This window comes from Jaculus jaculus, chromosome 2, assembly GCF_020740685.1.
Source record: "Jaculus jaculus isolate mJacJac1 chromosome 2, mJacJac1.mat.Y.cur, whole genome shotgun sequence".
NCBI lineage: Eukaryota > Metazoa > Chordata > Mammalia > Rodentia > Dipodidae > Jaculus > Jaculus jaculus.
This window is the reverse complement of record NC_059103.1, coordinates 68981766-69007749: the sequence shown is the minus strand read 5'-3', so window position 1 is coordinate 69007749 and position 25984 is coordinate 68981766. Positions and strand designations below refer to the sequence as shown.

Below are 25984 nucleotides of genomic sequence, written 5' to 3'. Positions count from 1 at the left end.
TCAGTGAATAAAAAGCACTTGCCGAGAACTCCCGTCAGCTGGTATGATTATTGTGTTCTTGGATTTATAAAAGCCACCATGTCCCCTTGCAGTACGAGGTTCAGCTTGAAGCTTTCAACTCTGCCATAGCCAGCCCAGAAGACCCCTACCCTGCATTTGTTTGCCCTGACCCCATCTGTGGTTTAATGACTCTTGGAAACAGTTGAGACATTCAAAACTCTCCAGTTTTTAAGTTCTCATACCTCATTCTCTACCCCCTTCACCTCCAGTGGAGAAGTCCAGAATAGGGTGCCCATTTTCTCTTACAAGTGGGGACAAGAGTGGCTATTATAGTCCCAAAGTGATGTTACTAACCAGACATTCTAAGATTTGTGCTTACAACTTGGGTGATTCAGATGTCTTTTCAGGCAGTTTTCCCCAATCAAGTCTTTTGCCCATCCATAGACCTTAAACAGAGATGCTATTTAATTCCATATTTCAACCTTGTTCTGGGAGGGGAAGGATGTTGATCACCAGTCTCTGGGCGAAGCGGCCTCATGGTATTCTCTTCAGGTGAACTTGAACTCATTAGAAAAATATTCATTGTCATCCTTTCCCCTTGCTCCCACCCCCCACCCCACCCCCACCTTTGAACACGCAGCCCACCCTGGATCTTAGAAAGCCAAAATAAAACAAAGCCCAGAAGCGCAATAACCTATTGGAGATTTGAAAATAAAGAGAAAGCCAAACCCTAAGGTCTCATTAGTGAAGTTTCCATGGCTCAAAAATGGTTTTGTTTTTATGGGTGGGGATGCTATCTCCTGCTGTTGCCATTGGCGCTGTGCTCACCTTATACACGTGGACAACAGAGAGCTTAGAGAGAAAAGGATCAACCGTGTGAATTCCTCCCTTCTGCAAGGGAGACTCTTGTAGACCGACTCACTGGTGACATCAGAAAGCTCCAAAGGACTCCAGAGAGCGGGGGTGAGCAGCCACTTCCTGGCACAAGAATGCGGGAGCACTGACGTTTGTCTCCAGACTGGCCTGAGGCACTTGGAGGTTTATTTGCAGAATGCTGGGTCTGCATGCAACCACCCAGCCTCACCAGGCCCTAGTGTCTTCCCCTCCCACCCTCCCCAAGCCTCCAAGTTCTCAGCCCACCAATGGTGGTCTTCAAGCACATGCTCTGGGCAGGGGCAGTGTGAGCGTAAGGTTGAGAAGGGTGGCATTTTACTTCCATGCCTTTTGGTCCACACAGGGGTGGTAAGACTGGCTTTACTCCCCAGGGTTCTACAAGGACAGGGTAGGGGAGGCAGGGACATAGCAGAGACTAGGACCTCGAGAGAAATCAGATTTATTAAAACAGACTCAGCTCAGATGCACTGGCTTAAGATGGGGCCATTCCCCTCCCCCACCTCATCCCACCCCTAACCTTTCTGCTTTTCTTTTTTATTTCTCTGAGGTAGGGTCTCACTCTAGTCCAGGCTGATCTAGAATTCACTATGTAGTCTCAGGCTGGCCTTGAACTCAGAGATCCTTCTACCTCAGCCTCCTGAGTGCTGGGACTGAAGGCATGTGCCACTATGACTGGCTTCTAACCTTTTTTAAAATTTTTATTTTTTGCTTTTCATTAAAGGTTAAAGGCTCATGGGTAGTTTTATAGAAAAAGCAACGTAGCAGTTAGACTCTATACAGAAGGCCCCACCCTTACTTATACATTCCATGCGTCAGGTTAAAACTCTTTGAACAGTTGCTAGCAGTTAAGCTGGCCAAACAGTGCAGAGAACATGGGGCTTTTAAATGGCCGGGATGTTTGAAATGCCAACTAACAAAGGGATGACTTGCTCAGGACAGATGGAAGCCATGACAGAAGCCATGACAGAAACAATAGGCTTTGAAGACAGCCATTTTCATGGGATCAGCAGAAAAGCAAGATAAAAACACTTTGCACACCTTGCAAAAGGAGCAAGAAACCCTCACAGGATTCACTTCACCCTGAAATTTATCCACATCAATGGAAAAGACCTTGCCCACTGTGCAGCAGGATGCCATCTTGAGGCCACCCACAGGGAGCCCCACCAAGGGACATGATCTTGTGAAGGCTGCCATGGCACCTGCCTCCCCAGCGGCTACAAGCTGGCAGCCCCATTTAAGTTTTGAAAGGAGCGTGGGGATGAAATCAGGAAAGGGCTTGTGGCTGTTGTAAGGGAGGAGGGCCAGTTCTATGCTTGTAAAGGAGGGGCAGGGCTTGCTTCCTGCTGTAGGTGCTAGAACAAGAGGCCCATGGAAGGATCAGTGGTTAACCACCACTTTCTGAATGTGATGGTCACTTCAAGGCCCAGAGGGGTCCTCTTTGGTACATGCTTGGGGTTCCAGCACTACTACTGGCTATAATTTGGGCCTCAACTTGGAGTTATTCACAACTTCCCAAATACCTTGAAATGAGCAAACCACTGGGCAAGCCAGAGGGATGTTTCATGAGTCACCCTCAGGACAGTCATCTCTGAGGGTCACCCTGGCCTGCCAACTGTAAATTGGTTGTGTTCTTCCCCTATGGGATGGAAGTCTTCCCAGCCGCGCTTCTGAGTAGCCCTAAAAACTAGTTGTGACTAGCTCTGCTTTAGTGTGCAGGGTGGTTGTGTCCTGGTGTGTTTGTGTGTGTATGGAGAGGGATGGGAAAGCATCACTGTTAGCTTTTCAGTTCATCTGGGTTTCAGATTTACATAAAATCCCCTTGCTTGGGATTCCCCATCTCCTGGCTGTGAAGCGGCCTGTTTCAGCTACGGTTACTGATTTATCCCTCAAGAAAGACATGGCCAGGGAATGAAATCAGTAAGAGAGATTCTTAATCTCTGGAACGTAAAGTCTTTCACCAAAGGTGTCTTCCCGTGTGAGTTGGCGGAGCAGTTGGGATCTGGAATAACACATAAGGACAACACTGAGAACTGTGCTTTGTAAAGTCAACTTTAGAAACTGATTCATCAAGTTACCTTTGCTCTTAGGAGGTGGGCTGAGTCACCCCCCAGACAAGCAGCAGCCATTGTGCGCTGTGGTTCATGTCTCTGAGCTTAATCAATTACCCCCAAAGATATTTTTTACCCAGAAATTCAATTCACCTTGTGTGTGTGCACATGTGTGTGTGTGTGTGTGTGTGTGTGTGTGTGTGGTATGCTGTGCGTGTGTGTGGTATGCGCATGTATATGCATGTGCCCTTGTACGTATGAACAGAGGCCAGAGGAGGATGTTGGTGTTCTCTATTGCTCTTCTGCCTTATTTCCTTAAGAGACCAGAGAGCCCCAATGTTCCTCCTGTCCCCACCACCCTCATTGTTGAGGTTACAGGTGTGCACACTCTGGCTTTTTATGTGGATTCTGTGGATGGAGTGCAGGTCCTCATGCTTTTACCTGCGCTTACCTCCTCAGCCATCTCTTCGAGCCCCCTCACTTTGAAATTTTTAAGACTATATTTTAGAAGTGCTACATATCAAACCCAGAACCTTAAGCATGCTAGGCAAATGCTCTACATTGAACTATAGCAGTAGTCACTAACTCACTCTTTCTCACTCCTGGGTGTTTTGTAGTCATTGGGTTGGCCTTGAAGGAACCAGGAGGACTAAGAGTGACAGATGAGGCCTTTGTAACCTCGTTCACAACAACATACAGCATTCTAGTGTGCTAATGATTACTTGTGAGCCAGGCTTTTCTTGGCCCTGTACAATGAAACCACCCAAAAGATGGTGGGGGGTGGGTAGTTAAGAACACAATCCTATGTTTCTACTTGTCTTTGAGCCTGCTCCAAACCAATGTGAACCAAAGCCTAGAAGAACATTTAAAGGTCAGAAAATAACAAGTTCCCTCCAGGGATCAAAGAACATCCCTGATGGCCAGTTTAAAAACAATGCTCATAGTGAATGAGTTATGGAATTGGTCCATGAAATAAAGAATGCAAATCAAATGTATGCATGTAAACCAGCTCATGCATCACGTCTAAAAGAAGCACACAGCTATGTCTGGAAATTAAATGTGGGAATGAGAGTGCGTCTTTGGACTGCTGCTAACAAAATGATGTCACTCGACAGAGGCAAAAAGCAAAGGCTGACAATTCTGCTGCAGATCTGTTTGGCATCAGATAGTAAACCTGCTTTGGTGTCTGAGAGTCACAATGGTCACCACTTCAATTTCTTAAGATGTCTCTTAGGGGGGTGGGGTGGGAGGACCTGGTACCCAGCTGGGACACAGGATGGAGAAGGAACTGAGGTTGTCACCAAATCTGCTCTGGGGCTTCATCATGGGAGTCTTTGCCTTAAAGTCACCTGCCAGGGAGACAGTTCATGAAGGACAAAGAATTCATCTAAAGAGCCCAAACAAGTGGGAATGTATGGGTGGTGGCTGGTTCTGGGAGGACTGTCCATGTGTGGTGAAAGGGTTTGAGAAGAGGATAGATAACAGGAAGCACTGCATGCACGTAACTTCAGGGGGCAGCCCGTTGAGGTGTGCCCAGCTGGAGCTCTTCCCACCCCGGGTACCCTAAGGCCTCCAGCCCCAACATCACATCTTGATACTTACAGTCCCACCATTGAGCACCACGGCCATCTCGGTCGGCTGGTACACGTTGCTTCTGAAAGGAGCACTGGGCCTGTTTCCCAAGCTGCTGGATGGTTTCTTCCCCGAGCTGCCGCTTGATCTCTTTCCCAAGCTGCCATTGGAAAAGCCAGCGGCTGACCGTAGAGCTGAGGAAGAGGGGGACCAAGGGAAGGGTTGGCAAGATGACAGCACCAAGAGAGAGGGAGAGAGGGTTTTGTTTTATTCCCTAACATCAACAGTCCTCTCTCCCCAGACACCCCCATCCACACACATGCCCACCCACTGCAATGGCTCCTCCCCCTTGTCACAAGCTTGATTCAAAACCCAAGTCACAAAGGAGCTTTGTTCTCTAGGAGCCTGACCCTGGCTCAGTGGGGTTGGGAGGTTTGTGGAGACCAGGGTACAGCAGCTCTCAGCTGGAGGCAGCCCTGGGGTAAGCCTTGACCCTCCCCTCCCCGAGTGGCTGCAAGCAGGCGTCGGGTCTCCTTGGACAAAAGTGGCCTTTGCCTCACTGCACAGGTCTGTGTACCATGCCAATCAGATGCAGTCACTGCTTCTGGATGCAGCAGAAGAGGGAATGGTTATCAGGGAAAGTGATCCTCCCTCACATGTAGGGTTATTTCTAAACAGGAATAAAAGAGAAATTTGAAGGACTAATGGCAAAATAAGTCAGAAATCTACCTGCTTATGTGTATTGGTGTGTGCAGGTACACATGAGGACAGGCAGCCTCAGGAACTGTCCCTCAAGAATTGTCTATTTTGAGACAATGTCTCTCATTAACCTGGATCTCACAAGTAGGTTAGACTGGCTGGCCAGCGAGCTCCAAGGATCTGCCTGTCTCTACCTCCACAGTGCTGGGATTACAAGCACATATCAGCATGCCTGGCTTTTTAAATGTGGGTTCTGCGATGCAAACTCAGGTCCTCATGCTTGCAAGGCTAGCACTTTACTGGCAGAGCTAGCTCTCTGGGTCCAGATGCTGGGCTTTTTTTTTTTTTTTTTAATTTTCATTTTTGAGGTAAGGTCTCACTCTCTAGCCCAGGCTAACCTGGAATTCATTATGTAGTCTCATGGTGGCCTTGAACTCACAGTGATCCACCTACCTTTGCCTCCCAAGTGCTGGGATTAAAGGCATGTGCCACCACACCTAGCTTTTTTTTTTTTTTTTTGATATTGTGTCATGTACCCCAAGCTAGTCTTGAACTTCCTGTGTAGGCCATGGATGACCCTTGATCCTCCTGCCTCTGCCTCCCAAATGTTGACAAGTGTGCACCATCACATCTGGCTAGTTGCTATACTTTTAAGTGGTTGAATTTCTTTGTTGGTTAAGAAGAACCAACTGAAAAAGGTATGAGGAACCTTAAATGCATGTAGCAAAAAGAAGCCAGTCTGTATGGGCTCCTCATGCTGATTCCAAGGACAGAGTCTGGAAGGTGCAATAGACAGAAAAATACGATTCTCAGGGGCAAGGAGGGATGGATAGGGACATTTTAGGACAGTGAAACTTTTATGTGACTACATGCTGGATGCATGTCACAACGCATTTACCAAAACTCACAGGACTGTGCAACACAAAAGGTGAATTCTAATTAACATAAGGTCTTTAGCTCAGTGGTATCATACATGCCTCCCCCCCGCGCCATAAAACCTTGGTTCTATCCCAACATGGGTATGGAAATCATAGCTGTAAGATGATATCATCATTTTCAATATCATTTACGATGACAAATCTTGATTATCAACATGCTAGGACCTTGAATCACTGTGGAAACAAATCTCTGGGTATGCCTGCAAGGGATCATCTAGATTAGGTTAGTTGAGGTGAGAAGATCTACGTAATGTGAGTATCATCATTCAATGGGCTGGGGCTCTAGAGTGAATAAAAAGGAGAAAGCCAGCTGAGCACCAGCAGTGTCCCCTGCAATGCAAGGGAACTATGAGCCTGAAGAAATCCTTCCTCCCTTAAGTTGCTTCTTGACAGGTATTTGGTCACAGCAATGAGAAAAGCAACCTGTATATTATTGAAAATACTCATCTGCTTTGCTAAGGAAAGTCTTGCTTTTCCTCCATGAGGGAATGCAGCAAGCTTGGGGTTTTTACAAAAGGCACTTGAGGCAAGGACCACAGTCACCTTTAGCAAGCACAGTTAACCTTCACAGAATACCAACCAGGATCCAAGCCTGTGCAAAGTCATATGTAGAGGTTACATTTCATAGCAAGGGGGTAGTTTGATTATTTCCACTTCACATGGGGCAAAACAGGTAAAGTAACTTGCCCAAATTTATACAGCTGGTAGGAGAGAGAACCAGCACTGGCCCCTGAGGTCTTGACCATCACACTCAGGTATGAGAAACAACTTGAATTAAGTGGTATTTGGGAGGGACACTTAAGTCCAGACTGGGCCAAAGACAGGGAGGCAGACTGGGCAATTCATGTTCCAAGACAGACTCAAGAAACTCCTTGCTCTGCCATCTCCAAGCCTTAAGTAGCTTATTATGTTGGACAAGACCTGGCCCTTCCTGGTCAGCATGGGTTCTTGCTAGTCTCCCTTCCTAGTGGAGATTTACTTTGGACAAGAGACAAGCAGCACAGTTTTCCTTGTGGTTTAGAGACAGAGAACCCTGGTGGGGACTGTGCTTCTAAACATCTCACAGAAAGGATCCATTCTCCTGCCCACCTGTACAGCAAGGGGGTCCCTCCCTGTAGTGCCTATTTGTGGTGTTTGGAAGAAAATATGCCTCATATTCTTGGCCCATGGTGAGCTTGTGTGTCACAGGCTCGTCTAATCAGGACATTCTATCTTCCTGGACACACTGATGGGCTAAGGGAAAGACATTCAGATCTGGTCAGCTAATCCTGTGATAGCTCAAGCCTCTTGGGAGGTGTTGTTCCTCTTTTCCCCTGACTCTGTGCATCTGGGCTGCCATGATGCCACCAGCTAAGAGATGGAGAGAGGCCAAGTCTTGCCATCACAGGAGGCTTCTGAATCTAGCCCTTTCTGAAGCCTGCTGCCCAGGACATTTGAGGTTTTTGTTTGTTTGAGTATGTTAGCCTATTCAAATTTGACTGTTAAAATTACTTGTAATCAACTTCAAAAGGCTGGACTAACACCCTGCCCAACCTGTACCAAAGCTGAACAGCAAGCAGTATCCACACATAAAGGGGGTCTGCAGAGGAATCAAAGCACTGGTCAACAGCCAGGCTGCTCTCGTGTAGACCCTTGCAAATGAGGCCAGGCTCGCTGGGCTCCTGGGGATGCCCCAGAGTCTTGCAGGGAGGAAGCAAAGGATCTAAATAGCTTTTGGCCCTTATGAAATCTCAGAGCCCAAGGTCTCTAACAAAAGCAAGAACACTTCTCCTTCTTGCTCCTTGGAAAGGTGAACATTTCATCTGCCTTGTTAGCACTTTCTAAGATGTGATCGGAGGTGTGACATCCCTCAGTGTATTTTCATCTTTTAGCGCTTACCTCATGCCTTGTTGGTACTAATAAGCATCAGGCTAGCTAAGTTATGTTGCTGTGGGGGTCTCACTGAGGGAAAGAATTAAGAGGGTGTGAGGATATTGGGGCTTCACAGAACACACTGACACTAGAGAAAGGTCCTCTCATCTCATGGCGTCTCAGGGATGGATTGCCAAGCAACAAGAGCCTGAACATGACCAACTGCTGTTCCTGGGCACTGGCTACTCTAAGGGTAAGCCCCTCATGGAGCCAGGTTCCTAAAACAAACTGGTGGAAGTCAGCACTGAAGATGCCAACAGCTGCTCCTACTGTGGCAAGGGAGCATGTCCAGATGGTCCCCAGCCAACAAAACAAGGGTTTCTAGAACAAAGACCACCTTGGCCAGGATTCTAGCATAGCTTCTTTGTGTGAGCTCTGCCTGGGGCTTGCTCTGCCTGGTCTCCGGTGGATTCTGCTAAATACATTATTTGAGATAGCCTAAAAGAGGACTGCTAAAAAAAAATGTGTAAAGGCTGGGCATGTGGCTCACTGGTGGAACATTTGCCCAAGTATGCACAAGGCCCTGGGTTCTATCCCCTACACAAGGAAACAAACAAAAACAAGTTCTTGTGTTTAAAAAAAGTCTGGGCTGGAGAGATGGCTTAGCTTTAAAAAGGTACTTGCCTGTGAAGCCTAAGGACCCAGGTTTGATTCCCCAGTACCCATGTAAGCCAGATGCACAAGGTGGCACATAAATCTTGAGTTCATTTGCAGTGGCCAGAGGCCCTGAAGTGCCCATTCTCTCTGCCTCTTTCTCATACACACACACACACACACACACACACACACACACACACATTTTAAAAGTCTGGCAATACCTTAAGGTTGCTGAAGAGATGGGGAAGAGGGACTTGCATGCTATTGTGGGGCAGGCACTGAATCAGCCTGCCTTTCCATGGTGCCCTCTTGCGTGTCGTATCAAGTTAAAGTGCAGGGCTCAGGAGATGGTTCAGAGGATAGTGACTAATGTGCTAGCACGAGTATCTAAGTTTGGAGCCTCAGAACCTATGTAAAGATGGACGCAGTAATGCATGTCTGCAATCCCAGCACATACAGAGAGAGACAGGAGGTGGAAAGGAAAATTTCCTGGCAGCCTCGTCTGACAAGCGCAGTGGCAAACAATGAGCGATGCTCATGCTAGGTGGAAGGCGAGAACCAACACCTGTGGTTGCCCTTTGACCTCCACTCCTATGCTCTGGCATAGGCATGCCTGCACAAACGCAGACCAAAAAATAAAAAACGGAAAAAGAAAAGGTTTAAAGCACTGTCTCTTTCTAACCCATATCTAGAAAATCTCTGGCAAGGAGCTAATGGCTAAAGCAGAGATGAAGGGATAAGCGTTCACTGTGGCATTGCTTACTGTGGAGAACAGGAGACAGCTGGAATAGTCACCAGATGAAGATCAGAAACACAAGTGATGGTACCCATGGAAAATGGCAGCCATCCCAAGGGCACTGCACCTCTGCTGCCACTAGCCTGGGAATGGCCTCTGCCCTGTTGACGTAAACACATGGCACAACACTGCTTGGCCCAGTAATTTCAACTGGTTATATCTTAGGATCACTGGGAGAGTTTAAAAATACCTAATCTCATAAACCTGGTGTGGTGGCACTTGCCTATAATCCCAGCTTTCAGGAGGTGGAGGCAGGAGGATCAGAAGTTCAAGGTCATCCTGCGATACACTGAGACAGACTGGGAGACATGAAACTCTTGCCTCAAGACAATCAAGTAGACAAGCTCCCAACTCAGACAGCATCAGGACGAGGGATCAGCACAGACATTCGGAATTTCTTTATTCAGCCCAGGTGATTGAATGTGTGGGCAGATTACGGAGCACACTGCAGCAATGTTGTGTGTGCATGCAGGTACACAATAAGACATGGCTGGCAAGACGGGCAACCTACTGGCAATAGTTGCCTTTGGGCAGTCAGGTTCTAGCAGCTTTTCTTAATTTTTCTTGCTGAACCTACATGAATTGTTTCTGATTCTCCATGATTCTTGTTGCCCCTTCACCCTCGGAGAGCAGTAATAGAAGTCTGTTTTGGAAAAGAGGATGAAGACTAGTGATTTGGCTTCGGGCCATGTCACCTTGTGAAGCAGATGGGGTGTGTGCGCACCTGAGGCCCTCCATGTCTCCCGTGACAACCCTGATGTTGGTACTAGCCTGGACCCCAGGTCCCTTGGACTCTGGATCTCAGGTGACTTGAACAAGAGAGGTTTATGTATAGAATCCTCCCTTTTCTGCTTGGTTGTGGCAGTGTGAGCTTGGAAGCATTACCTGACATCCTTGGGCTTTTGTTTCCCATTTTGTATAATGGGTCTGATTGATGATCCTCATCTTTCCATATGTGCAGAGTTGCCAATGACCCACCCATGAGATGAGACATGAGAATGTGTTAGGAGGGCTGGACATGTTACTTGGTGGTATGTGCTTTAAGATGTATTTACTTATGTGGCGTGTGGTCTCTGGAGACAACTGTTTGAGTCTGACATGCTCAAACTAGGTGGAAGGCTGACAGGCTCTGCCTTTTGGGCTGTTTCTTGTCCTCTTAGTGCCTCAGTTTTCTGTCTACAAACATACCTCACAAAATACTGTGAGACCACTGGAGTCAGAGTATTACCTGGTACAGGTAAAGCGCCAGTAGAGGTTAGCTGCTTTGTTTTTCATTGCTTTGCTTTATTGTTTGGGTCTCCCTGGATAGCCTAGGCTAGCTTTGAACTCATAATCCTGCAGCCTGTACCACTGGAGTGTTGGGAAAACAGGCCTTCATACCTGGCTAGCTATCTTTACTTTTAAAGATGCCAGTGCTTGGGTACTTCAAGCCTCCCATTCACCCACTGGTGCTCAGCCCTCTGAGGAAGATCACAGGTATCTCTGGACTTCTTGTCTGGAAGAACATGAACATGGTTGTATCCACTTTCATTTCCTCTACCTTTGAGGTCTAAGGGTAGTCCAGGGTCTCAGATGAAGGGGAGCCTCTTTGGGAGGTGCTGGTGAAGAGAGGTGGCTCTACCTGGGCCTCGAGACTGGCTGGGAGCCTGCCTCTCACCACATCTCAAGAGCCCTCTGGGCTCCTGAGGATGATCTCCATCCTGTTCACCCCACTCCCAAGCTCGGCTGATGCTGCATCCCTGCCAATCTCTCCACAAACACAGGCTTCTGACCTTGAACTTTCTGAGAGCAGCTCTTAGACTAAGGCCACACTGGGACTTCCTGCCTGACCCACAGGTGAGGCTTCTGGTTCAAACGAAGCTGGCTACATCTGGGTGGGGCAGAGGGGTGTGAGAGGCTCAGCAGGAACTGAGGGCTCAAAGTGCTGCCTGCCCTGCCTGCAGGAGTTGAGTAGGCAGCACCTCCGGCCTTGGGGCTCAACCCCAGCGGCATGGTGTGACCAGCTCCTGAGCTCAGCCACACACACACACCAGGAACCTGGGTGAATATTAACAAAGAGAGTTTCAGAACAGTCCACCGCTCCTTGCTGTGCCTTCGGGCAAGCCTCTTATAGCTCAGCCTCTGCTTACTCATTCAGTGCAAAGATGGGGCAGTAGTGGGGTCGACCTCATCAAGTAAGGTTGAAGACCACTGGGATAACGCAGGCTGAAGACAGAACAGCACCGGCTGCGTGTGAGTGCCTGTGCTAGGTAACCATGCTGCCCTGCCAGTGTTGGTATTCGTTATTACTGGGGTCGCTCCTGAGGCTCCTTCAGGAAGTTGAGGAAGATACTGTTATTTAACTTCATGTGCAGGGACCCAGCTGGCTCCACATATACATACAGTGAAGGGTTCTAAGGATACTTCTCTAGCATCTGTAAGTCCATGCATGTGTGTATACATGCTTGTACGTGAATGGGTGCTTGTATGACATTTAGAGATCAACGCTGGACATCTTCCTCACTCATTTGTCAGCTTATTTTTAAAGGGTCTCTCATGGAACCCCCAAAGCTCACCAATTCCACTTGACTAGCTAACCAGAAAGCCCCAGGGATCCATCTTCCTGTTGCTATCTCCCAGCGCTGGGATTTGTAGGCATGAACTGCCACATCTAGGTTTTACGTGGGTTCTGGGGATCCAAATTCAGGTCCTCAGGCTTATGGAGCAAGCACTTTGCCAAATGAGCCGTCTTCCCCGCCCCTGGTTTTTGTGTGGCCTTGTTACTTGCTAGGAAAGTGCTCTGCCACTGAGCTACATCTTTACTCCCTGACTTTTCAAAAGAAGCCCCATAGCCCAGTTTTTTATAATGAATTAGTTGGGAACAAGCTACATGAAAATCCCTGTCATAACCAGTCAGCACAGGTCCAGTCCTGTCAGGCAGCCCCACTTACCTGCATGGTGCTCATCCATCGAGAAGGCCTTATTTTCCATGTAGGCCCTCGGCAGGTGCACGTCCTCCTCGAAGGCTGTCTCCCGCATCCTTGGTTGCGAGGTGTCAAAGTAGTTAGGTGGGCTCTCCTGCAGCGGTGGGAGAAGGGTGCAGTGGATCTCAGGGATGGCATGGAAGATGATAAAGACCCAGCCACTGGCCGCCAACGTGATGGCCAGCGTGGGGTCACTCCAGGTGTCCCCTTGCTGTATCAGATCATTGCCGAAGAGGTACATCGTCATCCAGGCCACCCAGATGAGCACAGAGAGGAAGGTGGTGATAAGGATGAAGGCTCCATTCACCTTCCACCGCTTGAACTTGCCGCACAGCGTGAAGAGGGCCTGTGCCAGGGTGATGGCCAGCAGCACCATGACATAGATGAGGGCCATCACAAAGTCCATGGGCTCATAGGCACAGGCTGGCTTCATGTCACGCAGCACTGTCAGCACCAGCCACTCGGTGGCAATGATCACCTGCACCAGCATCAGGCACAGCGCCAGGCCCACCAGCTGCCAGCCCGCTGGGCTCGTGCCCTGGCACACCAGCCTCCGCACCCGCCATGCCTGGCTCAGCAGGCAGGAGAAGCAGAGCGCGAAGAGGACGCCCCAGAGGAAGCGGCGGATGGAGCAGATGGTCTCGTCCATCCGGATGATGAAGGCGAAGGTCAGTCCAAAGAGGCCTAAGGTCCCCAGCAGGAAGAGGAAGTGGAGGCACACGGGCCTCCTCTTCTCCTCGTCCTTGATGAAGGGCAGCCTCACCAGGAGGATGAGCATCAGGAGCAGCGTGATCAGGGCGCCCGCCCCGGCCACCGCCTCCACCACGATGCCCCAGATGGCGTCCAGGTCGCACAGGGACACGTACTGAGGGAGGAGGTCCAGCCCACAGCCCCGGGATGTGCTGGCGTTCTCAGAGGCTACCGAGGCAATCACCGAGAGCAGGAGTAAGGGGAGCACTTGGTAGGTTCTCATCTTTCTCTCAGACACCAGGAATGCTCTAGAAACACAGGATGGTTGAGGAGAAAGATCACTCCACTGTAAGTGTTACATGACATTTTCCCTCTGGGCATAACATAATGTATCTTGGAATAGAGAATGCTTTGGTCCAGTAGCCATGGCAACTTTGGAGTAGAACACTACAGTATTACGGTGATAGCCAAGTCTAATGGCCTTGGTCTAAGGCTCAGGTAGGAGGGGAGGGTCATATCACCCTCATTTAGGATTCCAGCTATGGCTCCCTCCCACCCCCAGCTGCAAGTCATCTTGGGAGATGCTAGATTACATAGAAGTGAAAGGTTATCTGGAAGAGGGACTCCAGGGTGCAGGTCTTATGAAGTCACCATTCAGGATGGGGTGGCATTTTGCAGCAATACACCTGCCCATGAGGCATCACACTTCTGTTAGGGACCCATGCTCTGGAAGTGACCCCAAGTGGTTTTTTATATTGGATCACTAAATTGGACTTCAGTATAATCATGTTTGGTCTGAGTCCTGTCTGGGGTGAATACATGTGTCTATGTCTTCCCAAAGTGTTTTTCGCAATTCTAAGGCTCTCCCTCTCCTGGCTTCATGAGAACCTGCTTTCTTTTAAACCTGCTAGCTCCCTTGTCCCCTTTAGACATTGATCGAATCAAGTGCTTGCTTCCTCCAGGCACTGTCATTCCTCACCTTCTCTACTTACCCTTTTATATTCTTTAAATCTGACTTTTTCCAAAATAAGGGAACAAAAGGAAACTCTAAAGGGATGACCAGTCAGACACTGTGTGGGACAATGCTGTGTATTCCCACCTTTCAATCTGTGCAGGCTGACAGGTAATATGTACTGGCCACTAACTCTGGACCAGAAATTGCTCAGCCAGTCCTCATAATGCTCTGTGAGGCAGCAGGGCCTATTATGACCTCCATTTATATTGGTGACAAGTAGGTCTCATGACACTTGCCATGGATCATAGAACTCTACTCCTAGAAGCAAGCACTCTCAACAGAAGTCTCCTAGTATTTCATGTATGGTACAGCCACGGATCCATTTCTAAGGTCTGCATTCAAGGAGCCAACCAACCTTGGATGAAGAATATTCCAGAAAATGTGTCTGTACTGAACATGCACAGACTTTTTTTTTTTTTCTTGTTATCACCTACCACAGTATAATAAGTGTTTCATAGCATTACATTGCATTGGTACTGCAGGAAATTTAAAGTCCACAGGATGGGCATGGGTTATATGCAAAGACTGTGCCATTTCAGAGGACTTAAGCTGGACGTTGACATCAAAGATGTTGGCATTCCTGGGGACCCTGGAGCCTGCCTTGCAGATACTGAGCTATTCCATACTCTGCCTTTTCCTCGCTTTCCTATCTTCCTTCCTCAAAGATCTTCGATGGTCTGCTTGCTTTAGTCCATCTGTTGGGCTCTCCCTGGGAGGCCGGCAGTATTGTCCCTGCTGTGGTCTCTCTCCATGAAAACTGGACTCCCTACAACAGCCTCAGTGACAGCCTTAACCCCAATTTCCTTCCTCTGCTATCTCCCCCTGCTACCTAGAGACATGCCTGTTCTGTTGTGTTTGTGCATGCCTGCATTTGAACCTGGACCACTGAGTTATATCCCTACCCCTTTTTAATTTTTTATTTTATTTTGAGACAGAATCTCACCAAGTTGCCTAGACAGGTATTGAACCCAAGATCCTTTTGCCTTAGCTTGCTGAGTTGTTGGGATTCCAGGCCTGCACTACCAGGCCGGGCCACAGCCACATCCCTGTTCTTGCACACAGAGTGGCTTCTCCACTTCCGCAACCCCCAGCTGAGCTCTAATGTCACCAACTCAGACCTTGGCCAAGGTCATACTGCCATTGCTCCCACAAGCAGTGCCTTGTTGATTTTCTTACCTCTAATCAAGTCTGCTATATATATATATTTTTTTTGCCTAGTTTGTTTCTTTTCTCCTTCTCTTCACCCTCGCCTCCCTTCCTGTCTTTGTTCATTACAAGATGTGGCAGGACAGGGACTACATCCCTCTTGTTCAGCAGTGAGCTTCACAACCTTGGCACACCTGGCATTCTGGTCACGTCCTACCCTGTCACTGGACTGTCCTGTGCACTGCAGGATGTTTCTTACTGTCACTGTTCCTACACACTACATGCCAGTACCATGGCATCTTCCCCAACTGACCACTCACCCAAGATGTCTCCGGACACTGTCAAATGTCCCTGGAGAGGCGTGTCAGATCACCTGGCTGAGCATTATCACTGGTGGACTCCAGCATGAATACTCAGTGTCTGACATGAAACAGGTACTTAGTTAATCCCAGAGAAAAGAGAGACTCATTCATCCCAACTGTTCTTTACCCCAAAGCCGCCAGCTCCCTACAGCTATGCTCCCTCCTCTCAAGATGGTCCTTGACCTTAACTCCACCTATGGGTGGGGCTGTAAGCAGCCCCTCTCCCCACAGCACAGCATCCCTGGGGCTCTTGTAAGTAAATGCTTTATTGACCACCTCTCTCTCCTCTGCTCCTTTCTGGCGATCCCATGAGAGTCTCAGCTGCTGCCTTGGCTGTGAGGACATTGACTGCATACATTATTGATGCTGCAGAAGGAGGCTGCTGAGGTGGGGAGGTCTGCTATGCCTACAGATAAGAGAAGGCATCTCACAAAGGGCAAACTTAGGAGTGAGGGTACGTTCCAGATGTTGGTAATCTACCCATAGTCCAGCCACTAGAGTACTACCTGGCTACTTAGGCTCTGTCCATGGATACCTCTGAGTCAATTACTTAACCGAATCGCCACATCCTTTATATTAGCCCACTTAAAACACATTAGAATACCTCTCTAGACATTTCTAAAGTGCATATTGATATAACGCACCATGCTGGGCACAGTCCCATGTTCTGCCCTTTGGGGAAACATCATCTTTGACAGAATTGCTTATCACAATGTCTGGGAAGTATGCTATGATCCAAAATTTAAGAATGGATGTACGAGCAGGTGAGATGGTTCACTAGTTCAAGGTACTCACTCTGTAAGTCTGTTGACTAGAATGTGAATCCCCAGCACACATATAAGGTCAGATGTGCAGTGGCACACACCTGCACACACTTGTGTAATCCCACTGTACCTACAGCAATGGGAGATGGGGTCAGGAGACTCCTGAAGCTCATGGACCAGTTAATCTGGACTTCCCAGCAGCAAACAAGAGATGGACTCCAAAATGAGGTGGAAGGAGAGTACCAACACCCTGAGGTTGTCTTTTGACCTCCACATGCATACTGTGCATGTCCATGTACCCCCCATATATATAAATAATAACAGAATAAGACTGGATGTGACACAATAAGCTTCCACATGGTAGAAGGCTCCTGTGAGTGGGTTCCCCCTGGACACAGATTAAAGGCATTCTCAGCCATTATTGGCAGAACTGACACTCTTGGATCCCAGCCAGTCCCATGTATCCCTAGGGGGTCAGAGGGGACTGTTAGGAAGATGCTACCACCATCCCTCCTCGGACACCTCCCACTCACGTACCATTAGGTCAGTGGTTCAAAATCAGGGGCAATTTTTAATGTTGCAATGGGGCAAGGGGTTACAACTGGTATTAATTGAATGGATACCAGGGTTACCATGTAAAAAGTATCTCCCCCAGAAAGAATGTTACAGCCTAGTATGTGTGCCAATGGTGCCAATGCTGGGCAAGGCTGGTTTAGACATGAAAGATGAGTGGTAGGGACAACCAGACTGCAGCCTCCACCACACCAGCCTTCCTTGCCAGGACCTGGTCTTCTTTTGCTGTGTCCACGCAGGAGCTCTTCTTTCCGGGGCTGGCTGTAAACTGGGATGTGGTTTCCTCTGCTCCTCACCTCCCAACCCCCACAGGAAATGGTGAGAACACCAAGATGGCACCCAGGCTTCTGAAATTATGCAGCAGCCTTAAGCCAATGGTGCCGATCTCTAGCACCTGCATCCTTTCTGACATGGGAAATGGAGACACTCTTGCTTTTTGCTTTCGGTTTTGTTGCCCGGCATCTGTTTCTCCCATTTCTGGAAAGAGCTCCAAATCTAACTTCAGAGTCATCTCAAGCCTCAGCTGCCAACCAGGAGTCTCTTGTGGTGTAAATGGGAAATGTCCCTGGAGGCTCGTGCTCAGCTTACAGTACTATTCTGAAGACTATGGAGTCTTTGGAAAGTGGGGACCGGCTGGCAGAAGTCAGGCATCAGGAGCAGGCCTTTGGAGGTTAATAGCCTGACCCCTATTTCCTACTGTCCTCTACTTCCTGATCCCAGACCATGTGAGGAGCTGAGCCACACATTCCTACCGCAGTGCCATCCCCAGCATGAGGCACTGAAGTCTTCCAAAACCCTGGGCCCAAATGATCCTTTCTTCTTTGTTTCTGTGAGGTATTTTGTCACAGCCATCAGAAAAATAGCAGACGGGGCATTGGACCTAAGCTTGGCCAATCAGAACATTTATTTCCAGGGGTTCTGAGTCATCCTATTGATTACTATTACTGCCACAGTGACTACAGAAACTGCTCAGTAGATCCCACCTTCAGCTGCACTGGTTGATTCCAGACAGGCACACATACCTGAAAGAGACCCACGAGAATCCCCACTAGGATTTTTGTCAGCATTAACTCCTTGTAAGTTTGAAAGATAGAACCTGGCACAGGAGAATGGCAAGTTGGCCATCATGAGGAGAGTAAAGCTGTCACAGAGGAAGTAAGAGCCAGTTACCTACAAGCTAATAATGTGAAAGGCCACTCATTGGAGGGTTCATCCATGCCTGAAGCCTTTTGGTTCCAGTGGCCAGCTAACTTCCTTCTTCTGAATTAAGCCAAGTTTGATCTGGGTTTCCATCATTTGTCAACAAGGAAGTTCTCAAAAGCCTCCCACTTCAAGCAGCTAATTTCTTCCAGGAAGTACTCCTGACCTAGTATGTAGGTTTATATATGTAACTGATGGCAGGCAGATGCTGCACCAGGGGTCCAGCTGTCTCACATGGGTCATCATTCCTAAGGCTGTCTCTGGTGTGCAGCCACCCAACTCCGTAGAACAACACAGGATAGCGGGAGCACTTATACAGAAACCAAGGCCACCAGGTCGCCTGGGGCTTCCAGGGGTTCTGAATCATCCTGCAGATTACTGTTCCCACCACAGTGACAACTACAGAAACTGCCCATTAGATCCCACCACACACTTAAGAGTCACTAGACCAGAGCTAGCAGCAGTGAGGCATGCCTGTGACCCCAGCACTTGGGAAGCTGAGGTAAGAGGACTGCCAAGGTTCAGCCAGCTTGGACTTCTAGTCCAGTCTGAATCGCAAAGAGAGACTAACTCTCAAAAATCAAACAAAAAGAATGTGCAGAAGGTCCCTTTGAGGCAAGTGCATTACTGCTGGCATTGCCCAGGAGATAACACTATGGTATGGGGAGAAAAGCAGCCTGGCCAAGATCATGCACTAGAAGGAAGTAGACCTGGAGGCCAATGACTGCTCTCTTGTTCCGGGGCTCTTTCTTTCCACCAGGCCTCTAGAAATGTACCAATGAAACTCTTGCTGGTTGGTCTGTCTAAAGTAAGTTCTCTCTACCCCCACCACAGTCTATGCCAGTGTGCTGTGTGTGGTGTGTGTGGTTGTATGCATGTGGTCACAGGCACATGCTCATAGAGATTAGAACTTGACTTCTGGTATATTCCTTGATCACTCTACTTTTCTTTTTTTCCTTTCTTTAAACTGAGGCAGGACCTCTCACTTGAGCCTAGAATTTGCTAACTTATCTAGATCAGCTAGTCAGCTTGTCCTGGGGAGCCCCTGTCTCTACTTCTGAAGTGCTGGGATTACAGGAGGACTGCCATACTCACCCACATTTCCATGGTGCCGTTATACAAACCTTGGTCCTCTCCCTTGCATAGCAAGCGCATTATCCACTGAGCAAGTTCCCCAGCCCCTATGCCAAAACTTCTGATCACTGTCTTTGTAGCTCATGTCACTCTTTTCCATTCTTTTATTATGCTTTCATGCTATTCCTCCCTATCCCGCCCCCAGGTACTCCTGTTTCATTCTGGCACTCAGTTACTGAATGAATTTATAAACCAGTCTCTAACCCTTATCTTGACTCAGAAGTTTGGTTGTTCTCATGAGTCTGTGAGGATTAGGTTAAAATTGATGCTGCCAACAGCTTGTTGGAAAACCAGATGCTCCTGGGGTAGGTCCAGGCATTGGTTTGCCCCAGCTTTACAAGCCATGCTTGCACTGAAGGAACAAGGGTACATATAGTGGGGGAGCCCAAGGCAGACATTCCCTGCCATTTTGCCTGGCCACTGTCATTCAGTCAGGCACCTGCTGCTGACCGCCTCCAGGAGCCCCAACACACAGCAATACCAGATTCCAGGTTCTGAGACAGCCTCAAGGCAGGGCTGCCAAAGACAGGATGAATATATGGCAGCAAACCATGGGATGTGGGCAGGCAGCTCCTCAAAAGGAGTAATGAATAAGTGGGAATGAAAGCATGAGTCTCAGCTCACATACTAATTACCTTTGCTGCCAGCCAGGCTCTCCCAGAGACGTGACTCATTTGGATATCCTTAAATACACTGACACACACACATTCTCCCCCCCATCTCCCCATGGGGACCAGAAGCCACCTGCAGGTGAAGAAAACAGTCTCCTCCATTTCTCCATATGTTGAAGCCTGCAGACAGAGGCTGGAGAGAATGGGGAGGGATTCCTTGTGTGAGGACATCAAGATAGCCTGGAGAACACATACAGGTTGGCTCTCCCAAGCCTGAGCCTCCCCCAAGGCAGTAGGCATATACTTCTAGTTTCAAACCCTATCCTTGAGGCTCAGGCTATAGCTTAGTGACAGAGCACTTGCCTAGCATGCATGCACGTGGCTCTTGGTTCTCTGCCCAGCCTTGCCTAAAATCAATCAATAAACAAATACATGGCCATTTGCTGGCCCACTGTGACTGAGGAGCTAAAAACTTTCTTGGCTCAGTTTCCTCATTTGCAAAATGGGGGTGACATTAGTACCCACCTTTTGGGGTTGTGAGGATTAAGAAGCTAAATGTGGTGGTACACACAGGAAGCCTAAACAGGAAAACCTCAAGTTCAAGGTCAGCCTGCCTGAACATCAGGAGAACTGCCTTAAAAAGAAAAGCAGGATGATAACTATAGGATGTAGGACAGAAACTAACAGAGTGAGTGCTTATACATCTATTAGAGAAATGAAAAAGATTAGCAAATGCTCTCTTATTAGAATGGATGTCATCTGCCACTGGCTTTCTAGGAGGGAGGTTTCCATGGAGATAATGGCATGAGGGGATTTCCTAGGTATGTGCTCACCCTTGGTTCCTATTATTTCCCATCATACACCTGTTAGCTATCTAGACAGACACTGGCAGGCTTGGATGCTATTGAGGAAAGACCTCCGCCTCCTCGCTTTTCCCTTGTAAGGGGAAGATGGTGGAGGTAATAGGGCTTGGTTGAGACTCACTAAGGGAAAGCTACTTCCTCCACGTCAGAAGGACAGAATCTGAGTTCTCTGGTCCTGGTTGCAGAGAGATTCTAAACCTCCCCAAACACAACTTTACACAGGTCACAGCTACTGTCCTTTCCCCTAAGAGTTAATCCACTGGTAAGCCGGCCCACTTTTCTGAGTCCTGACCTTTCCTTACTCTTTCTATCTCCTCCCCATGCAGCTACCTCCTGGATGCGAACTAAAGCAGTGTAACTTTCTCTCCTCTGTCATCCACTCCTTCCAGCACCTGCCGAGATTTACAACTCTGCCTGCCCTTTATTTTTCTCTCAAACTCCAATAAAATTCACCTCAAACTTCCACCAGAGCCTGTTTCAAAATTCTTTTACCAACAAACCTAAGAACTCACAAAAAGAAACCCTGGTTCCTGGGAAAAACCAAGCCAAGGGGTCCTTGGGGTGGCATCAAGGAGAGGCACCTTAGGGTGGGAGCAGGAGTTTCATGGACAAGGTTGAACCCAGGTCATGTAGAACCTGAGCCAAGGCTGCCAGAGACCACACCAGCCCTCATCCTGGGAGCTCAGTTCCCTTCTTTCCCATTCACCCACCCATGGGGAAGAAGAAACAAAATGTCCCAAACACCCTAGAACACACCATTCTGACCGGCCTCCAGCCAGCTGGACGATTAGAAACTGCTACTCCTAGGAGGTCTCCAAAGAAACCACTTATCCTGCTCTAGGCAGGGAAGGAGAGAGTACTCAACTCCATTCTCTAAAGATGGCAAGAGGCACAGGAATACAGAAGACAGAGACAGAGAAGGAAAAAAAAAAAAAAAACCAAAACACATGAGCAGGTGCGCTTGCGGGGAGTGAGCTTTCCCAGCCCCAGGCATACTTAGTAGTTCAGAACCCAGATGAATACCTGGCACAGTTTACACTCCCATCACACTTCCGGACAGTGAAAGGGCTTCAAAGAGAGGAAGGGATAGAAACATGTGACATCTGCACCTCCGCTCTCTCCCTCCCTCCCTCCGTAGGATGGGGGTTTCAATGCTGCTTTCATGTCAGTGTAAAAAGTACAGGAGAAGAGCATGGTGCCCAGCACAGGGGGCATAAGGGGTACCTATCTGACTGTTAAGAAGACAAATGGACGATGAAGGCATTAAGGTCAAATGACAAGGTTTAGTGGAATCTACAGACTGAGCCAAGGACCCATTCCTCCTAGCTCCTGAGAGCAGGGTTTTTTCTCAGCACCCTGGTCCTGACCCTTCTCTCACATCTGGCAGAAGTCTAGCATGGGGCCGGGAGCCAGTCTCTCCCATGCACCTCAGCTTCACACGGACTGTTCCAGCCCACTCCCCCAGCACTGATGCAGTTTCCTGCTTGGCTGGATTGAAGTATTACAAGGTTTCCTGACATTAAACTTTTTCCCAGACCCTCTCCAAAAAAGTCTCTCCCTCGGTTATCTTTTCCGAGTTACTCCATCTCATCTCTTCATTTCTCGAAGCCGGTGGCCCAGCTGCAGCTCAAATTTACCAACACTTAGGTTAGTACTCCCAAAATGCTCCTAGCTCCAAACTCGGTGAACCATGAATATGCAAAACAGCTGCAATCCTGTAAATAAAAGCAATCATTTAAATGCAAATTGAAGCCTTGGCTACCCTACCACAGGGCAAGGTTCCTCTCATGCTATAATTCTCAGACAAAAATGTGACTTAACTCAGAACCCCCAGGAAGTTCAGTGCTTAAGTGCTGGGGTAGGGGGTGTGGAGCACGGGGCCTCGGGGGAGTGCTCCGTAGGTGGGTAAGAACCGCCTGAAAATAGGAGGTGGATCTTAAAAAAAAAAAAAATCTGAGCCACTCCTCCAGTTGGCTCACAGGGCTGGCCAGGCTCAAAGCCATTCCTAAAGGGACTCCGCGCCTCACTATTCACACAAGAGTGGAAGGGGAACTGCTCATCTTCCCATGTCTCATTGTGGAGGTCAAGGGGGCTTTTACAAATCAGTCCCTGTGGCATCCCTCTTAAAACCCTTCCAAGGGTTCAATGGCCTAAACAGAATAAGCCCTGAATTCCTTCTCATGGCTCCGAAGGCTGGGCAGGAGCCTGTCCCCTCAGGCCCACCTCCAAATCAGCCTCCAGACTTCAGCCACAATGGCCTTTGTTCACATCCTCCAAGCTAATTCCCACTGCCCAAGCCTTTGCACTGGCCTCACCCTCCTCTTGGTTCTTTCTCCAAGGTCTCGCTCCCAGTGACGGTACCCTTTCTGCTGGGGAAGACTCGAATGTCGGTTTCCAAAAGTAGCCTCAGTACCATATATATATACTCTTGCCACTTAAATATATACAACACCCTGTCTTATTTTCACAGCAGCCCAGTCCCATGTGATATTTATTTGCTCATAAATGAATTCACTCTGTCCCCGCATGTCCACCAGCGCAGGAGCCTGTCCATTTTATACAAGGTATTTACAACATTTGTTGAAATAAAAAATTAAACCAGTAAGAATTAGAGTGTATCTTTGAGTGGAAATCCTGTTTCGTGCTGCTTGGGCCCCAAAATACAACTCTTCCCCTTTTCTCCTTCTAACTCAGCTGACTTTTTTTCAGACTTAAAGAGGAGAAGATAGGAAACAATGCGCACTCCAGTGTAGATAGAAAACTGGCCCGGTGGAGGGCTTCCAACCAACAGATGCCGATTTGCATTCTATTTACATGCTATTTGCATGCAGTTTAACTTGAAGCGTGGTTATTCCAAAAAGACCCTTATTCCTCACCAAAGAAAACTTCTTGGCTGAAGTGCTGGGGTGGGGGACGGTGTCAGTCCTCTTCCCCACTTCTCTTGCCTTTGTGGGGATCCCTGGTGTTTCCTGGACTCTGTTCTGGTAACGCCCACCCCCCCTTGGCCTGTCCGGTCGCCGAGGTGGCGCGTGTACTGGGGACCCCAGGAGGCGACGAAGCTGCCCGCCACACTCCAGGGGCCTTTGTCCGCCTTCCAAGGAGCCGCCCCCTCAGCGAAGCGGGGACGAAGCTCGGGGAACTGACTAGGCCTGGGTGTGCAAGAACAGAGCCGCGAACCGCTGCTCTGGGGCGTCCTCTGGGGCAAGGTCGGTGCGCCACTTAAAGGCTGGTAAGCCAGCTCCGCCCGGCCAAAGCTAGGTGCGAGCTCCTCGCTTTTGCTTGCCTATCCCACCAGGCTCCGACATGTGTGTATGTGGGGGGGGGGGCGGGGGGTCCTCGTGGGGCTTGGAGCCCCAGAAGACAGGACAGAGTACAAGGTTGGCCTTTACCCCTAGCCTGGCAGCCTAAGAGACCCACGTAGCCTGCGGTCTGGGATAGAAACAACCCCTCCCCCGCCGTAGTCTGCAGTGAGCTCCGGCCCTCCCCCTTCGGTAGCCTCGGATTTCTTCTAGCGGCGCCCACCGCGGCGCGGCGCGCCCTGGCACTGGAACTCGGCCCCCAGGCCCTGCGGCAGGTGCGGCTGCTCGCCTTCGAAGGCCGGCCTTTGCACCTCCGGCTGGGTCTGCTCAGTCCCCCGTCAACCCCCCCACCCGCACCTCCCTTCGCAGGAATTACCCAGCTGCCCTTTAGCTGTCGTCGCCCCCAGACCATCTCCAGAGCCTTGGATCAATCCCCTTTCCCCGGTAAAGGTCCCCGAGCCCCTCCTCCCTCCACCAGCCCTCTGCAGCGCCTCTCTCCCGCCGCACAATGTGGATCCCCTCACCAGATCCACACATCTTCCCGTGCAGATGAACTCGGAAAGGAGAACAGGAAAGCCAAGAGCTGCGATCTTCCCAAGCCCACGGCGGGAAAAGTTTCTGGGGTCCCCGTAGCGCCCTCCACCGCGCCGGCGCGGATCGCACTCACCGACCCCTGTGGCCCCGCAGCACCGACGCTCCTGCTGGCCCTCGGCCCGAGTCACATCTCTGCAGCGCGCTCGCGGCCCCCGCTCGGCGCCCGCCCGCCCGCCGATCCGGCCTCACTGCACCGCCAGCCCGCCGCGCGAGGCGCCCCCTGGCCCGGCCCGGCCCGCGCTGCAGCAGCGACCGCGGCCCCGCCCCTCCGGCCGGCCCCGCCCCGGGCCCTAAGCCCCGCCCCCGGCCCACTGGGTCTGCAGCTCAGCCCCGCTCGAAGCGAACCCAGGCCCCGGAGCGCCCAGACGACGTTCTTCCAAACACCTAGTGCTCCAAATTCGAGGGCACCCCTCCACTTTTTCGTTGCGCCCACTGTCGGGGCGCACGACTGGTTAGATTGACCAGTCACTAGAAACACTCACAGGCGACGCACATAGAGGGGTAATCCCGGGAGCTCGCGGAGGAGAGGCCTCCCAGCTCCAGACACACTTCCAGCACACACCAGGGCCGGGCTCCCGACGCAGAAAGAGACCTTTCTGTACGCGTTCCCAAGTCACCAGGCACCGGCATGCCACCAAGGCCAGGCGAACAGACGCGGCCCACCCTCCTCCAAGAGGGTCCTCAGTCGGCGCCCTCCTCCACCCAGCTCCCGCGTGCCCTAGTCCTTTTGCGCAATCCGAGCCCAACCCCGGTATCCTTGGCCACCCCAAACATGCACGTCAACACGGGGCTCCCCTCACGTGGGTCCGTAGCACGATCGCCGCCCACACATCCCTCGCGTACGCGCTCACACCCACCACTCGCCCCGCATCCTTGTCCAGAGGTCGCGGCCTCGAGCTGTGAGCTTCGCAGACGCGACTGGCGCCCGCGGAGTGGGAGTGGGAACTGAGTGGAGGAGGAGTCCCCTTAGTCACCATGCTAGTCCACTGGCTGTCCCAAGTCAGCGTCGCCTAGACCATGCTTGGGGAACTGAAATTCAGCACCCCAATGCAGTGATTCTCTGGGCAACCTTCAGCGCAGCGAGCTGGAACCCATCTCAAAGCGCATCTCCTACAGACAAAAAGACTGAGGATGACCGCCCCCCAGCTCTGCTTTCTCCAGGTACGAGAGACCCCAAGACATGACAAGGAGACGACTCTGGCCCCCTCTAGGATGGGGACAGGAAGGTGGTCTGTAGAATAACACTCCTTTCAGGCGTAGTTGCAGCCCTTGCGTTTTGGGGATCTTGGCCTTTTCAGATACTAGCACCCTTCCC

At 49.9% G+C, this 25984-nt stretch overlaps 2 protein-coding genes across 3 annotated transcripts; one reads left to right on the top strand and one right to left on the bottom strand.

Moving 5' to 3' along the window:
- Positions 1–1115: 1115 nt before the first annotated feature.
- On the bottom strand, positions 1116–24845 carry Gprc5b (G protein-coupled receptor class C group 5 member B). Of its 2 annotated transcripts, none has more exons than XM_045144223.1 (4): positions 24743–24845; positions 12386–13416; positions 4545–4708; positions 1116–2893 (listed from the first exon to the last, which is right to left on the bottom strand). In XM_045144223.1, exons 2-4 carry the CDS (start codon positions 13389–13391, stop codon positions 2849–2851), a joined length of 1215 nt encoding a protein of 404 aa, XP_045000158.1. In that variant the 5' UTR covers positions 13392–13416; positions 24743–24845; the 3' UTR covers positions 1116–2848. The 2 variants fall into 2 exon arrangements, with proteins under 2 accessions (XP_045000158.1, XP_045000159.1); XM_045144224.1 differs by lacking the exon at positions 24743–24845 and adding an exon at positions 24600–24728.
- LOC123458666 (basic proline-rich protein-like) lies at positions 17575–25130 on the top strand. The gene is made up of 2 exons (XM_045143514.1): positions 17575–17638; positions 24289–25130. Exons 1-2 carry the CDS (start codon positions 17575–17577, stop codon positions 25128–25130), a joined length of 906 nt encoding a protein of 301 aa, XP_044999449.1.
- The last annotated feature ends 854 nt before the right edge of the window (positions 25131–25984 follow it).

Excerpts from the sequence above, each read along its gene's own strand:
- Gprc5b (XM_045144223.1), bottom strand. The coding sequence starts at position 13,391 with ATGAGAACCTACCAAGTGCTCCCCTTACTCCTGCTCTCGGTGATTGCC. Across the intron at positions 4,709-12,385 it reads GATGGATGAGCACCATGCAG|CTCTACGGTCAGCCGCTGGC; the intron begins GTAAGTGGGGCT and ends CCTCTTCCTCAG. Across the intron at positions 2,894-4,544 it reads TGGTGCTCAATGGTGGGACT|ATCCCAACTGCTCCGCCAAC; the intron begins GTAAGTATCAAG and ends GTGTTATTCCAG.
- LOC123458666 (XM_045143514.1), top strand. The coding sequence starts at position 17,575 with ATGGAGTCTTTGGAAAGTGGGGACCGGCTGGCAGAAGTCAGGCATCAG. Across the intron at positions 17,639-24,288 it reads TCAGGAGCAGGCCTTTGGAG|CGGCGCCCACCGCGGCGCGG; the intron begins GTTAATAGCCTG and ends GATTTCTTCTAG.